This window comes from Pipistrellus hanaki (genome assembly GCF_964339955.1).
Source record: "Pipistrellus hanaki genome assembly, chromosome: 6".
NCBI lineage: Eukaryota > Metazoa > Chordata > Mammalia > Chiroptera > Vespertilionidae > Pipistrellus > Pipistrellus hanaki.
The window spans coordinates 17,156,264-17,172,418 of NC_140508.1; the positions used below are offsets into that span (position 1 = coordinate 17,156,264).

Genomic DNA, 16,155 nt, shown 5'->3' on the forward strand with positions numbered 1-16,155 from the left:
GGGGAGGGGGACGGGAGCAGCTAGTCCGGGAGCCAGGCCTGGGCGGGGGGGGGCGCCACGCCGCTGCCCGAGCTCCCGCGACCCCGCAGCCGCCGGGGCGGGAGGACTGAGCACGGGGGACCTGCGCGCTCCAGGTGAGTCTCCGGTTCCCCCGCGCGGCAGGCGGCCGGCGGGATGCGGCCCGCGGGATGCGGGGGAGGCGGCCGGCGGGATGCGGGGGAGGCGGCCGGCGGGTTGCGCGGAAGGCGGCGAGCGGGGGGCTGCGATGAAGCTCAGCGTCCCGTTCGCTGTCAGACACGCACCATAGGCTCGTCCTGCCCAACCCCGCGCGGGCCTCCGCCGCCGCCGGCCCCCGGACGCGCTCCTGGCACTGCCCCTGCGGCGGACCCGGGGAGAGGAGGCGCGGGCACCGCCGTCCCCGCTAAGCAGCGCCAGGGTTCGGGGTGCCCTCGCTTCTGCGCTCCCGTTCCCCTCTTCCCCCTCTCCCCAAGCCTCGGAGTCAGGAAGCAGCAGGTGCAACAGCCGGGTGTCTGGAGTCCCCAGCGGACTTCGCGGTCCGGCCCGGGTCACCTGGGAAGGAGCGGGCCCCGCGGACCAGAAAAGTTTGAGCTCCCGTCGAAGCCCAGCGCCCCGCCGCCCCGCACTTCCCGGCGCCGCAGCCGGAGCAGCCGGCCCGGGGAGGGGGCCGAGGCCGGGCGGAGCGGGGCGGGCAGCGGGCGGGGGCGGGGCGGGGCGGGGGGCCGGAGGCGCCCGGAGCCCGCGGTCCCCAAGCCCCGCCCGGAGCGCGGCGGGGCGGGGCGCGGGCCGGGCCGGGCGGCGGGGCCGGATAAAGACGCGCCGGGAGAGGCGGCGGGGCTTGGCCGGCGCCCGGGAGCGGGAGGCGGAGCGCCGGGCCCGCAGTCTCCCGCCGCCGGTGCCCGATGCTCCTCGGCTGCCCGCGCCGCCGCCGCGAGGAAGGGGCCGCCTCTGCACCCGCCTCAGCCCGGTAAGTCTCCCCGGTGCGTCGCGGGGATTAGAGACTGGGGCGGGGGGTGGGGGGGAGGTTCGGGCAGGGCCAAGGGTCCCGAAGGTAATTTGGGGATGGCGCCTGGTGGAGAAAGGGGCTCTCCCCGGCGGGACTGGGCCAGGACTTGGGGGCGCCGTGCGGAGAGGAGGACGCGGAGGGCCGGGGCCGGGCCGGGGCGGCGGGCAGGCTCGCCGGAGAGGCGGCTCCAGCTCGGACTTGGCGGGGGGAGTGCCGCCGGGCCGCGCCGGGAGCTGGACAGTTCTCGTTTGCGTCAGTAGAGATCGCCAGAGGATCAGGAATGAGCCTCAGTGGGGTCAGCTGAGGTCCCGGTCTCCGAGGGGCGACCCCTCTTTTCCAATCCCCTCTACGTCTTCCCCCCAGCCTTCCCCACGCCCCCCAATCCCACCACCACCCCACACACACAATGCACGGAGCCACTTTGGGGAGGAAAAGGGGGCGTTGCGTCTGCAGGATGGTTGCAAACCTCTGGTGCTCGGGTTGGAGAAATGAGACCTTCCGTCCCCCAGGAACCCCTTCTTCTCCTGCCCAGGACCCTCGAGGGTCGGTTCCCTGTCCTTCCAGGCGCAGGCGGGGAGCGCGATTGATTGCCCTGGGCCGGCGAGGACCGGACCGCCTTCCGCGCGGCCGCCGGGGCCAGCGCCAAGGGCTGGATTTTCCCGTTAGGAGAGGCCGCCTGTTTTTGGAAGTCCTGTGGGTAACGAGTCCGTCACGTGCTAAGAAGTAAATTCAGATAAGAACGTGCTTTCAGCGCCATGTTTCCTCGAGAACCCCACATCTCCTGCCTTGAGATCGCCCTTCTGGGGGGAGGTCGGGCTTGGCTGGACCTACGTGGCCGAAGGCGACGCTGACGACGCGTAATCTCATTGCAACATATTTAATCATCGGAGCGAAGGCAGCCCAGGGTTTTGCTCGGGGAGACGCGGCGTTCGGTTCCCCGGATAAATCGCTGACAATGGGTTGGCTGGGGCAGCCTCATTTGGCCCGAGGGGGGCTTAGAGCCGCGTCTTAAAACCAGATATTGGAGGGAGGCCGGTTCCATTTTGCAGCGCGCCCCCGAGCCACGTTCTGTGTTCAATTTAACATCCATGAAAGTTAAACGGTTTTTCTGGCCTTTTATTGTACGGGATGCTTTTTTCAAAGATCTCATTAAAGTGCATTTATCAAAGGCCTAACATATGTCCGCGGGGGTCTGACGCCCGAGCAATGATGCTGATGAATAAAGAGAGAAATCCTAATTTCTATTACAATTTATATCCTCGGGAGATAGCTGTCTTTTTATTATTATTATTATTCAAGCCGATAATTGGGGAAATGTGGATTTCACTTTGGAAAAAAAAAGAGGGAGGAGGTGGCTAACGGGATGCCTACATCCTGCACCCACAATTAATTGCAGGAAACTCCAGGCTCAGATCCCAAGATCAGTTCTCTCCCTGACTTTACAGTCCCTGGGTCCCCCAGGGAGGGATGGGGGCTTTTCCCAAAACCCAGAATCAGAGCTTTGCCTCTGGGTCTGAAACACTGCCCACCACCTTCTCGGTGACTTGGGGGGGGGGGAGACTGTCCTCTGGCAGGCACCCACTCGTTCTTCCCCTCGTGGGGCAGTTTTAAGAGGTGAACCCCAGTGGGCAGAGGTTTTCTGCTCCTTCACACTAGCCCTCACTGTTGTTGGGTTCATGTGTCCAGTGGCTAAGGGTCTCTCCTGCCCAGCCCCCATCCGTTGCACATTGGCAGGGCTTTCGGTCTCTTACACACATACACACACACACACACACACACACACACACAGTGTTCTTTCCCCCACCTGGGCCATTTTAGAGGTGTGCATCTTAAAGGTGATGGGGCCAGATGGGGCAGCGTTTTCTGTCCCCATTGATAGTGAGTGCGGGCCGCGCTCGGAGTCTCAGGCCCGAGATAAAATAAACCTTACCCCTTGGACAGAACCTTTGTGTCCCCGCCGCTAATCCTCGCTCGAGCAGGAAGGTGCAACGCGCTTTGTTCGGGGAGTGAATGAAGAGGTTTGCTTGCACCTTGGCGCTCACCAGACAATAAAGTAATCCACTTGAAGGCTGTTATCTGCGATAGGGTGGGGGTGGGGGTGCCCGGAGCTCAGGCACACACTGTGCCGGGAAAGGAGTTTCCTTTCAGCCCCTTTTCATTCCAATAATAATAATAATAATAATAATTAATAATAATAATAAAAAGGAGAAGAAGAAAGAAAAGACATGAAGTCAAAGAAATTCGTGTTTCCAATCCAGGGGGAAAGACCTTGTATTTTTAATTATTGGAAGTGTGTATCTGGGTGGGGAGGGCAGGGGGTGCCGCCCAGGGCTGCCCAAGCTTTTGGCTCCTCAAGGCCACCCCCTCTTTAGAGCCCACACCAGAGTACCCCCCCCAGGACTTTTCCTGCCCTAAACTCCATTCTGAAAGGGGAAGGATGGGAGCAGAGAGCCTCCCCTTTGGCCCTGAAGCTCAGATGCAGGGCGAGGGGTGTGGCTGCCACCTGAGCCTGCCCACTCCATCCACAGCCCGCCTAGCCAGGCTCCTGTGGGGTGTGCCCAGGCCTCTCCTCAGTTCCCAAAATCACCTTCCTATCTGCCTGGCTTGCTGTTGCTTAGCCCTCTCCCCTCCTCCTCCCCCTCCCCCAACAGGGGGCGTGAGGCCGCAGTGTGGGAAAGTGAGGACCGGGGAGGCCAGCCCCAGGCTCCCGGCTCCGAAAAGGCGCTCGTGTTTGAGCTACCTGGGAAAGTAAACAGGTAAACACTGGGCCGCCTTGGAGGGCCACTTGTGCTCGAGTGGGAACACTTAGCCTGTGTACATTCACCCCCATCCCCAACCCCAACCCCAGACCTCCGCCGATGGTCCGGCCCCCCGCCGCCCTCTGCAGCCGCCTGCGGTTGGGTCTCTTGGGAGCCCTGAACCGCCCGCCCGGAACAGCTCGATGTCCTGAGAAGCCTCCCAAAGGAGGAAGACTCCTTTCCTCCCCTCCTCCACCTCCCCTCGGGCCTGCAGCTCCCCATCCTGAACGTGGGAGGAAGGAATACCCAGCTCAGAATTTGTAAGGAACCAGGAGCCCCCGTTGCTGAAAACAAAGACCAGGGCCAGGGGACCTCTGGCCACTCAGGTGGCCCTGGCAGGGGTCACAGGCGGAGCTCGTGCCAGGCCCGGTTCCCTCCGGCCTAGAACATCCTGTGATCAAACTTCCAGCACCCGCCTCAACTTCGTCCCCAAGTTTGCAGCCCACAGGCACGGGGCAGAGCGCTGGCTGGCGAGCTCCCGGAAAGCCAGCCCTGATGCAACGCTGGATGGGACCGTGTCTTCTCCCTGCAGAGGGGACCTGGGGAGAATGTGCTAAAGAATTCGAGCTGGGAGACCAGAGCATAACCTCAGCCAGGCTCCTAGGCATGGGGTGTGCCCAGGCTACCCCTCAATTATCAAAATCTCCTTCCTGCAGCACAGGAACATCAGGGGCAGGAGGGGGGTGCGTGGCAGGGACTGAGGTCGGGGGCAGGGCGCGGGGCGGGCCCTCTCAGCCTTCTGAGTGTGCGGGCTCTGGCAGTGCAGGAAGGCCCTGGCTCTGAAAGGCCGGGCTGTGGTGCTAAAGGAGACCTCCTGGAGAGTTCTGGGATGCAATCACCTAGTTAGTTGGTGCAGAAAGGTGCGTTGGTGTCTGGCCCCCTCTCTCCCGGCCACCGGGAACCCGGGAGACCCTGGAGCGTGCTTTGGGCCCCGGGCTTGCCCTCAGCCGCCAGCTGGTCCGCTCAGGCCGGCAGGCGTCCACAGCCTGCTCCTGGGGGACTTGCATTTTATGATCTTCCTCTAACGAGCCGAGTTTCTCCCCTTCAATTAGGGGCCTCCCAGGGGTCTCCCGGAGCCATTTCAATTGCAAATGTCAGTGCTTTTGGAAGCGGGTGCGGAGCCACCAGGCCAGGAAGAGGCCAGGAAGAGACCCGGAAAATGGACTCGCCAGTCCCGGGGGAGAGACAGTGAGTGCAGGGGCTCTGGCAGGGCGCAGAGCGGGGCATCTGGAGACGAGGCAGAAGCTACCTCCAGCTCCCCGCCTGCCCCGCGGCCCCAAAGCCCGGGTGGTGCTGAGTGTGGGTAGAGCGGGGAGTGGAGACCCCGGTGATGGACTCTGTGGGCAAGAAATGGTGCCCCTGCAGGTGCTCCTGGAAGAGGGCAGTGCGCCCCCCGCGTGGAAGGCCCGGATAGGTTGAGGTCAAGGGTGGCTTGAGGAGCCTGGCCTTGGGTGAATGGGGCTGGGCCAGCACTCCCTCTCCAGGATCCATTTCCAGGAGCCAGGGTTCCCTGTGGGGAGGTGGTCTGTCTCTCAGTGCTCTGAGGGACAAGCCCCTCAGGGAGGAGACTTGATCCGGAGTGGCAGTGCTGATCAGATCCAAGGAGAAAGGCCCGCCATGTTGGGGGAAGGGAGGGAGAAGTTGTAAACTGAAGAGAAAGAGGTGGTTGGAGGTGAGGAAATGAACAGGACCCCTGGAAGGCGTTGGGGGGGGGGGGGTGTCTCCTCCCCCCAATGATGACTCTTGGGACATGCGAGAAGGGACACTTATCACCAAAGACCATTTTCCACCCAGTCCAAGAAGTGGATTGGCCTGGTCCTTCCCCATCCCCGGAACCTGTCCTGATGCCAGAGAGACAGCCCACCCTTTCTCCCTCGGACAGAGGAGGGTGAGGAGGGACCACAGGAGAATTCCCTGCAGGGCCCGGACTGGGGAACTTTTCCTGGCCAGTTATTTATTCAGCGGCTGAGTAACAATGGCTGGGCAGGCCCACCCACCCCTGCATTCCCCCCCCCTTTCCAAACTCTCCCCCGACACACACTCCTGCAGGACCAACTGCCCTCCTCCCACGTGAAAGGGGGAGAGGGAGAGGGAGGGAAGGAGGAAGGAGGCTAAGAAAGGCAGACTGGAGAAAGGGGGGGAAAAAAGCACGAAAAGTAATGGGTTCGAAGAACACGGTTCAAACCAGTTCTAATTCTTGCGGGGGGGTGGGGGAGATGAAGGAGGGGGAGAACGGAGAAAAGAAAAAGTAGGAAGAGAAAGAGAGAAACGGGGAGCGTCGACATGAAGGGGTTTCCTTAATATTGTGGACGGATTCAGAAATGAATGAAGAGATAGTCCATTGAAAAGGGTTGAATGCCATGACAACTAGGAACAACCTTAGATTTATTCCAAACAGTTAGGGCGCGCTGAAAGAGGGCGTCAATCATGCATTATTTCGCCGCCGAAATAAATGCAAAAACCGAGTGGGGACAAAGGCTTCCAACGGGAGCGGGACATTTGTCTACATTTCGCCCATTGTCCGCAGCTTAGCAATCGGTTTGTATTTGTGTTTGCCCGGGTCCGACCACCCAGGACGCGCCGGGGAGGAGCTCCCTCTAACCTGGGCCATTGTCACCCACGTCACATACTGGAGGCCGAGGCAGCGAGGGCTGCAGAGAGCCGCCGGGCCGCGCCGGGAGGGCCGCCCTGGCCCGGCCCTGGCAACCCGGGGGCGACGGGGGCGACAGGGCGCCGAGGCGGCCGCAGCTGCACGCGAGGGGGACGGTGGGGCCGGGGCCTGGGCTGGCGGACGCAGAGGCAGGACCAGGGTTCCAGCCCCTCCAGCCCCCAGGCCAAGCACCGTCCCGGAGCTCAGTAGGGAGCGGAGGTGGAAAAGGGTGGCCACCTCTCCACCCCCCACCCCCTATATTCCCCCCCAAAAAAAGCCGAGGGGAGGGCCAGGAAGCGCGGTGCCTAGGAGAGGCTCTGTCCCAGGAAAAGTTCTGTTCCCCGGCTGGCGAGAGCTTGGGGACAGAACCCACACCTAGCGCTAGCTGGGAGCCTGGGTCTCGTCCTCGGAATGCGCCCAAAGGGGGACAAAATGAAAGGATTCCCTTGGAAGAGGAAAACGCAGCATCATCCGCCCGCCCTGCACCTCCATCCCCCCCACCCCACCCCCACCCCCGGCTTTGTGGGTCCTCACCCCGGCCGGAGACAGCAACCCCGCCCCCCACCCCTGCAGGAGGCTACAGAGGGAGGGGCTGGAGAGAGGGACGCGTTAAGAGGCAGGGAGGTTGCGGGGCGGTCTGCCTTACCCTCCACCCGGAGAACGCGGCCAGAGGAACCCCAGAGGCGTCTGGGCAGGGGTGGGTACCCCGCCTCAGCTGGGACTCCCCACCTCCCCTCCGCCCCTCCTGGGGCCGCCTCCAAGCAGCGAGTCAACTGCCTGCCCAGCCATCCTCTGGCGCAAAGGGATGGAGGGGAAGGCGGAGAGGAGGAAATAAATAAGTCTTTAGCAAATAAAGGGGGGCTGGGGCGGGGGGGGATGTCGTCTGGTGGTGACTTTGGCCGGCCCTAGCCCATCTCTCTTCTGGGCTTTTTCGGGCTCTCTCGTCGTCGTTCACTGGAATCAATTAGTCGCCTTGTCATTTCTAGCACTCATCCTTAAGCCCCAACCAAAATATTGACCTAGGAGGCTTACAGAAGTTGGGCTCTTGCCATTTGAACCGGGTCTGGTGGAGGGAGCCCCCGGCGACGGGGAGGAGAGATTTCCAGGCTCGGCAGCCGCCCCCTAACACCCCCTCCCCCGCCGCCCCTCCTGCGAAGGCGCCACAAATCGCCCATTTCCCGGCTTGCTGGGGGCCGGCGCGCGGGGGCGGGGAGCCGGGAACCCGAGGATTTTAAGGAGGATTTTTTTTTTCTTTACCCCATCCTCTCGGTGTGTTTTGTTTCCTCGCGCCTCCTCCCCCACACACACCCCCGCTTTTTAAAAGATTGCAATTTGTTAAAACGGGCGCTTTCTCAAGTGTGTGGACTCCCGAGCGCGACAGCGGCGGTCCTTTGTATGTAAATACTGAGGTGTTTAAAAAAAAAAGAGAGGCTCGCCCTGTCTTTGCAATTAATTGACACGTTACCCCTCTCATCTCGCTGTAGAGGGGGCCGCTGGCTGGGAAGCGCGGAGCTCCCCAAAACCCACAATTTCAAATCTGCAAATACTGTCTTCATCCACTTGACTTCCAGGACCCGCCCACACGTGGCCAACCTTTGGGTGTTAATGTCTCTCCCCCTCCCCTTTTTTCCCCCCAACCCTTCTCTCTCGCTTCCTCCCTCGCGCCCCATCCCTCCCTCGCTACCTCCCTCCCTCTCTTCCCCTCCCCTCCCCCCTTTCCTTCCCCAGGTTCGCGAGTGGAGCCCAGCCTTATATGGACTGATCGCCCGGGCAATGGCCCATTTTCTCCTCGCCACCAGCCGCCGCCGCGCGCCCGGCGGCCCCCGGAGCCCGAGCTGACGCCTAACCGGCCCGGCGCTGGGCCGCCCGGCTCCCCGCGTCTTTTCAGAGGACCGAGAGGCGCTGCCAGCGCTGGGCTTTATCCCGCCTTCCCTTCCCCATCGTTCTTTTTTTTTTCCTCCCCTCTTCTTTTTTTTTTTAATAATTATATCAATAATTAAAGCCCATCCCTTCTCCCCTTCCCCATCCCCTCCCCCCACCACCCCTCCCCGTCCCAATCTGGGGAGCGCCAAGAACTGACCGAGGAAAGCCACAACTTTGGAGGCGTACATCCCGAGGTCCCAAGCCAGCCATGTCGCTGACCAACACAAAGACGGGCTTTTCGGTCAAGGACATCCTGGACCTGCCGGACACCAACGACGAGGACGGCTCGGCGGCCGAAGAGCCGGAGGAGGAGGGTGAGGGGCCGGAGCCCGCCAAGAGGACCGGGCCTCTGGGGCAGGGCGCCCTGGACGCGGTGCCCGGCCTGCCCCTGAAGAACCCCTTCTACGACAGCAGCGACAACCCGTACACGCGCTGGCTGGCCAGCACCGAGGGCCTCCAGTACTCCCGTGAGTAGCGAACCTGGCCGCCTCCAGTCTGGTGGCCGCCTCTGTCCCTGCGGCCGCCTCTGCCCCTGGGGCGGGAGCTCAGGGCGCAGTGGGGAGAGGGAGAACGGAGCTATCTCAGCCCGGATCCGCCGCCCTGCGCTCCTGCCAAGATTTGCAAAGCTGTTTCCTTCTCATCAAGCGCTCCTAGTCCCGTAAAAGGACTTGGGCTCAGGTTTTTATTTTTTTCAAAGAGAAAAATTAAGAGAAACAGGGCAGGGGAACAACTCCCAAGGTTACGGAAGCCCCCCTGCAGGACGGTAGCTCCCCCCTCCCCTAAGGACAGCCAGGAGACATGGCCTGGAGCCCTGGAACCAGCCAGCGAGCACTGGGCACCGGTGGGGGGGGGGGGGCAGAGGGCGCCTGGTGGTCCGGGTATAAATAGCTCATCCTGGCCCTTGACGGATCATAGAGGACGCTTTGTGTGGAGTGGAGGGTGTCAAAAACAAGGGGGGGGGGAAGAAAAGCCCCTAAAATCTGCCTTCAATACCAGAGCTGATCCATGCCCGGGTTTCCTTTTTTTTAATTTTATTTTTTATTAAATTGTTATCTGTGTACATATTTTACCATTGCCCCCCCCCCCCAATACCCGGGTTTCCTTTTTTAAAAAATCTGCCCACGTCTCTCCGGAAAGAACACTGCTTAAGGGGGCAGAAGCCCTTCGCCCGCGGTGATCTTCGCGCGCCACTCCCCCCATACGCACCCACACCGTGCGAACCCCCAGAAACATAAGCCCGGAGTCCCCAATCCTGGCTTCTCTTTGGCAGGGCGGATGCCAAGGGCTCCGTCAGGCGTGGAGCAGAGCGGGGAGCGGGGGTGCGAGGGGCCCAGGCGCAGGCAGCGGGCTCGGCGCGGGGCGCACGGAGGGAGCGGGCGCGCGGGGTCTGGCTGCCCCGGGGGCGCACGGCCTCGGGGCGCCTGATGCTCTTCTCTCCCCCCAGTACACGGGCTGGCGGCCGGCGCGGCACCCCAGGACCCCGGCTCCAAGTCTCCGGAGCCCTCGGCCGACGAGTCACCGGACAATGACAAGGAGACGGCGGGCGGCGGCGGGGGGGACGCGGGCAAGAAGCGGAAGCGGCGGGTGCTCTTCTCCAAAGCGCAGACCTACGAGCTGGAGCGGCGCTTCCGGCAGCAGCGCTACCTGTCGGCGCCGGAGCGCGAGCACCTGGCCAGCCTCATCCGCCTGACGCCCACGCAGGTCAAGATCTGGTTCCAGAACCACCGCTACAAGATGAAGCGCGCCCGCGCCGAGAAAGGTATGGAGGTGACGCCCCTGCCCTCGCCGCGCCGCGTGGCCGTGCCCGTGCTGGTCCGGGACGGCAAGCCGTGCCACGCGCTCAAGGCCCAGGACCTGGCGGCCGCCACCTTCCAGGCGGGCATCCCCTTCTCGGCGGCGTACGGCGCGCAGTCCCTGCAGCACATGCAGTACGGCGCCCAGTACGGCGCGGCCGGCGCCCCCCAGTACTCGACGGCGCACCCCCTGGTGCAGGCCCAGCAGTGGACTTGGTGAGCGCCGCCCCCCGAGACTCGTGGCGCTGGGCCCAGGCTCCACCCCGGCGGCAGGAGAACTTGGTCCTGGTTGTTGTTATAATAATAATTATTATGATCCTGGGGTCGAGTGGACTCTGGGCTTCGTTGGGGGGTGGGGGGCGCCGGGAAGCTGCGTGCACCCCCTTGGAGTGGCAGATCATCCCGGCCCCTCTCTCCTTTTGAACCTTTGGAGAGGGCCGGACTCCTTAAGCCGTGTTTACAGAATGTTTGCGCAGCTCCGCGCCTCTGTCTCTCCCCCGAGGGGAGGGAGGAGACCGACATCGACTCTGAGTTCTCGTCCGGGCTCCGGAAGGAGGGGGAAAAAAAGACCAACCAACCTCCCTCCCCTTCCCCCTGCTTTTGTGAATTTTGTTAACTATGGTTGCGTGCGTAGCGATCTTGTCCACAGTCTTCTTTTAAAGCAAGTGGAGAACGTTCACGTATAGAAGATTTTTTTTGGTCTCCTTTTTTTTTTTTATAAGAAAACGCTCAATATTTATGGCCATGTAAACGTTCTGACAACCGGTGGCAGATTTCGCTTTTCGTTGTAAATAGCGGTGGTGATTGTTGCCAACATGGACCCTCGGGGTGGGCCTGTTCTCTCCGGAGGTCCAGCTCCTTTCTTTGTGGTTTGTTTTGGTTTGCTTATGTTCGGTTACCTCTGTTCTCTTTGCTTTTTTTAAATTTTTGTTCAGTGCAAACATTTCTCAGATATAAATAAAAAAGGAAAATGTAATGGTAGGCGCGAAGCCCCCTGCCCTATCCCCCGGGCCCTGAGCCCCGAACTTGGAGCTCCGTGGTTCTGGGAGGTTCCCCATGAGCGCCGGGCGCTGAAAACTTTCGATTTTTTAAAATAAGAATTTTAATAAAAATCCTGTGTTAAAAAAGAAAAAAAAAAAAGCCGGGCCCTCCGACTGTTATACTTTGTCGCCCTGCGCCGGGCCGAGCCGAGGCTTGGGCACAGACCCCAGCCAGGCCGCTGGCAGCTCCGCTCCCCGCGCGTCTCCTCGGGGCCGGGCGCGGGGCCGTGCTGGGCGGCCGGGGCGCGGGGCAGGCTCCTGGGCGGGCGGCCTCCTCCGGGCGGGCGGCCCCCTCCGGGCGGGCTGGCGAGCGGTCCAGGCCCCGCATCCCAGACCCCCCTGGGGACCGAGCGCTTGGCCTGGGGCCTTGGAGCCCTGGACCTCCGCCCGGGGTCGCCGCCCGCACCGGGGCTGCCGGGCCGGCCGCGCGCGCTCTGATCCGGGGCCGCGGCGTCCCTCCGGCTTTGGCTGGAAAAAAAGTGACTTTGGGAAAAGCAAAGGCGAGGGAGCAAGCCCCCCTCGCTCTCCCAAATCAACGAGTGGCTCCTTCAGCCTGAGGAGCTGTTGAAGCCACTACACTCGATGACTTTCACTTTGTTGCATTTGATTTACCTCGCGCTAAGGAGTGGGGGGGCGCTGAGGCTGGGCTGGGGCTGAGGCTGGCCGGCTTTCTCGCCGCCGTTCCCCACCCCCTTTTCAAAACCCGCGACCCGAGGCGGCCCAGGAGGCCTCTCCAGGATCTGGGCTCCGGGGCGGGAGAGGTTTGGGAAGCTCCGGGCTTTGGCTGTCAGGAGGAGCGCCGGGGCGGGATGGGGTGCTGCGCCTCCTCCCGGCTCTGTGGTACGGGGAGCCAGCCGAGGGGCGGGGGGGAGGGGGTCAGGAGTCCGTGGCCATGCCTGCCAACAGAGGCCCCCCTTTCTGCGTCCCCAGCCCCCTGGCCTGGGGCTGGATCCCCATTCCCGTCACTGGTCTGGCGTTTGGCTGCGCTCAGGGCCCCGGGCCAGCTTTTTGGCCTGAAGTTGTGGGGACTGCTGGCTGAGAAGTTGAGTTGGAAGGCGGGTGGTGTGCGCTGGCCTCCGAGAACAGGGCTGAGAGGAGCGCCAAGGGGTTGGCCCAGGGGAGGGCGCACGGCCGCCTCCGGTGGACCCTGATCATCCACCCGAGCCGAGGCCGGGGCGCACCTGCCCGCGCGGAGTCGTGCGGGCCTGGGAGGAGGGGGCATCCCTCTCTTCCATCTCACGGATTTCCAAAAATATAGAAGGCTCTGCAGCCGAGGGCCAGGCGAGGGCTCCGAGAGCCTGCCCCCTGGGGAAGATGTACACCCCTTCCTTCCAACCCCACTCTGCACGGGTGAATGGGGGAAGGGGGGGCTCCGAGGCTGAGCAGAGGCAGCGGTCCCAGCGGACTGTCTCGCTCCCCCTCTAGCCGATGATCAGATTTAATTCAATATCTAAAGCAAACATGATTATCCGTGTGACCAACTCGGCGCGTCCATAGCACTCAGCGCTCCCCGCCCGCCCGGGGACGCGAGGAACCGAACCTCCCGCCCGCCCCGGGTCATCGCGGGCCCGGAGTCTGTCTCTGAGGCTCCTAAAGGCCCTTCCCAGGCGGGGCAGGTTCCCCCGGGTCCACCAGGGCCTCCCTAGATGCTGGAAAGTCTCCCTTTGTTCCCCACCCCAGCTTGGACCTGTTCTTGCTGAGTCAAGGCCAGGACTCTGCCCTCCTCGCTGGTTGTGCGATTGCGGATGCCCCAACCACTGAGCATCCCGCTCCTAACTTTCCCCGTAACGGCCAGGTCCTCCCGGGCAGGGAGGTGAGCGTGCACAGCCTCTTGGGGTGGGGTTGTCTGGAGGCCTGAGGCACCGCCCCAAGACCACAGTCTTTGACCCCCAGCCTTCCTGGGCCCACACTGACCAGAGGAGCTTCCAAAGGGGAAGGAGGCTGCTGCTGGCAAGTCCCCATGCTCGCAGGCCCCCCTGTGTGAGCGTGGGGCAGCGGCCAGGCCCGCGGGCCGGCGGTTGGGGTGTGCCCTGAGCGGCAGGGAGCCAGGGAGGTGGGCCCGGCGCCCGCCCCTCTGTGTCCCTGGTCCCGCGGAGTCCATCAAAGCGCCCGGAGCCCTGTGTGGCCCTCACCCCGCGCCCTGGGGGCGCCCCCGGCGGCCGGGCCGCGCCGGCAGTCTATCTTCGCCCCATCGACAGCGGCCGACACAAAACCGCACAATGGGGCGCTGGGAGCCGGGGATGTTAGAGGCGTGCATAGTAAGAGGGCCAGAGAATGGGTCTCCGGGGGACGGGGGAGGGAAGGAGAGGGCCCGCCCGCCCCCCACCCCCAGCCCGCACCATTCAGCGCGCTTATCGCGGGCAGTGAACCCCGGAGTCAGGCAGAAGTCTCCTTGGGGTTTTGTTGGGCCTGTCACTGGGTCCCTTTGTCATCCGCGGGCTCCGTGCTGGATTCCATATGGCCAGCTGGGCCGCGGGAGCGCGAGGAGGCACCCGCACAAAACCCAAATTGTGTCCGGCTTTCAAACCCTTTATTGTTGTCTGTGAAAGGAAGACGCATTAAAAATTCGTGCTATATCTATTGGGGAGGAGGTTGGAGGAGGGGAAAAAGCCACCCCTGCCTTTGATAGCTTCGGAGGGCGCTGGCCCGCCCGGCCCGCGACACACTGAGAGCTGGATCTCTCCCCTCCTCTCCCCCGACTTCTCTCTCTTTCAAGAGATCTCTCTCCCTCTGCCCCCTCCACCCCCCCCCCCGTCTTTTCCACAGAATATCTGCTGTAACTCCAGTATTTGGATGCATTTCGAGCACTTCGTGTCTGGTTCCTCGGAGCCGGCAGCTGGGCTCCCAAGTCTGGGAGCCCCGCATCCGAAGCTTCGGGCTGTGCGGGGCTCAGGACACCCGGTGCCCAGGGCCTGGGGGGTGCTTGGCCCTCTCGGGCTTCGAGGTCCCAGTAGATGAACATCCAGTGCCCTGGTTCCCGTCCTGGCCCCCGGAGCCTTCCTTGCACACATTGCCCGGAAAGGCTCAGCGAGGCCCAAGGGCCCCTCAGGCCTGAGTCCAGCTGGTTCCCAGCTGGTTACTAACACCTTGCCATTGGAATTGGTGTGCGCGGGGAAGATGCTACCTCTTTAATGCTTAATGTCTCCAGCATCGTTTTGTTAGCAAAATTCAGCCACGGGGAGACAGAGCAAAGCTTCCAGGGAAGGGGCCCGTGGCTGCCTCCCCTGAGCAGTCCACGCTGTCACAGGGCAGTGGGGGGTTCTTTGGGGCCACGTCCCTGCCCAAGAACCGGCTCAGAAACTCCCGTAAGCAACCCCAAACAACAACAGCAGCAAACGGGTGCTGAACAAACAGTGCCTGCCCAGCGCTGTGGAGAGAGAAAGAGAGCCCACAAGTGTCCCCCTTGGGGCACAGGGACTCAGCCCTAAGGGGGCTGCACCACAGAGAGGGTGGGAAGGACAGCTAATCCAAATCTGGGCACCCGCCCCTTTCCTAGTGAGTGCCGCTGGTGCTGCGTTTAGTAAAATCAGATAACTTGATAAGCCTAAGAGCCCCCTTCTCAACCCCCACCCCCACCCCGGCCAGGGAAATCACTTATTTTCCTTACCTATTGACTGTTGGGCTTAGTCGAGGCCTGGTGTGGATTTCTCCAACCTTCTCAAGAGCCTGGTCATTGAAAAACTAATCCAATATTTACCGAACATAAGGACAGTCCTCAGACGTATTTATTAAGGCCCGTGTCTGAGTGATGCCTCGGACTGGAGACATAAGGCCAGGGGAGGGGCGGGCGTCCAGGAGACCCAGGTCCTGGGGGGGAGAGGAGGGGGTCTCCCAACCAGGGCCAGGACTGGTGAGAGGCTGAGGCCCCCCTCCCCTGCTTAAGTGGCCTGTGGATTGGATATTGCGTTGGCAGATATTTCAGGAAATATGTACTTGTGGCTTCCTGAGAGGCCGGCCGCAATGACACTCTAGACTGTGTCGATATATCATCTTTTATCCAGGATCTTCAAATAAACCCCTGATCCCCCCAGCGCATTATAGCCGCCGCTATCTCTCCGAGGAAGCGATCTGAGTTTTATTGCTTTCACCAACGCCCCAACTCTCTCTCTCTCTCTCTCTCTCTCTCCCTCTCTCTCTCTCTCTCTCTCTCTCTCTCTCTCTCTCCCCTCTGCACACACTCACCCTCCCCTCCCACCACCCGGTCTGGTTTTTAAAGGCTTTAATTTTCTTTTTCCTCCCGGGGCATCGTTGTTAATAAAAAAGACGAATAGACCTCGGCGCCGCCAACCGAACAAGTGGGAAAATGCAAGCCCTCGGGCGGACCCCGCGCCCCGCGGACGCGCCGCCTGGGGCTGGAGACACTTCCCCGCTTTTGGCCGCCAGGAGGCGCCCGAGCTCCGCGCTCCGCGGCTCCCAAACCGGATCAGAGCTTCGGAGTCCGCCGGCCGGAGCGGGCTCCGCTCCGGGTTGACCTGCGGATGCACCTGAGGCTTGGGAAGTGCTCGTCAACACCTGGGGGCACTTTTTACTCTTTGAATCTCCCCATCCTTTCTCCACGAGTGTGCAGCCCCGTCTCCACCCCAGGTCACAGCAGCAGGGAGCTGATCCTGTGGTCCAGGCGCGCGGGCCATGAGGAGGGCTCCACAGGGCGCACCCCGAGCCGGAGCGGTTCTCAGGAACATATGGGCCTTGTGGGCCAACGCGGGGTGCGCAGTTCTGCAAGGTAAATCCAGGTGGTTCAGGGAGTGAGAGGATGATGAGAAAGTATTCTGTGTTCGGTTTGGGGGAGAAGAGAAGAAGGAATAGGAAGAAGAGACCCTCACTTATCACCTACCATCGAGTTGGGGTGCAGCTACTCGGGCTCACCCCCAATCCCAACCAGGTGCACCTGAGGTTTACCGCAACGAGAAGCGCAAAGGGAAGCAAG

General features: G+C 62.3%; 2 protein-coding genes across 2 annotated transcripts in view; both read left to right on the plus strand.

Moving 5' to 3' along the window:
• LOC311624161 (general transcription factor II-I repeat domain-containing protein 2A-like) overlaps nucleotides 1-16,155 on the plus strand; it is a 324,681-nt gene that overhangs the window by 100,303 nt on the left and 208,223 nt on the right. The window lies entirely within an intron of this gene.
• On the plus strand, nucleotides 873-11,299 carry NKX2-2 (NK2 homeobox 2). The gene is made up of 3 exons (XM_084888952.1): nucleotides 873-985; nucleotides 8,201-8,862; nucleotides 9,840-11,299. Exons 2-3 carry the CDS (start codon nucleotides 8,604-8,606, stop codon nucleotides 10,406-10,408), a joined length of 828 nt encoding a protein of 275 aa, XP_084745078.1. The 5' UTR covers nucleotides 873-985; nucleotides 8,201-8,603; the 3' UTR covers nucleotides 10,409-11,299.

Coding starts and splice junctions, on each gene's coding strand:
- NKX2-2 (XM_084888952.1), top strand. CDS start 8,604: ATGTCGCTGACCAACACAAAGACGGGCTTTTCGGTCAAGGACATCCTG. Junction 8,863..9,839: donor CGAGGGCCTCCAGTACTCCC/GTGAGTAGCGAA, acceptor CTCTCCCCCCAG/TACACGGGCTGGCGGCCGGC.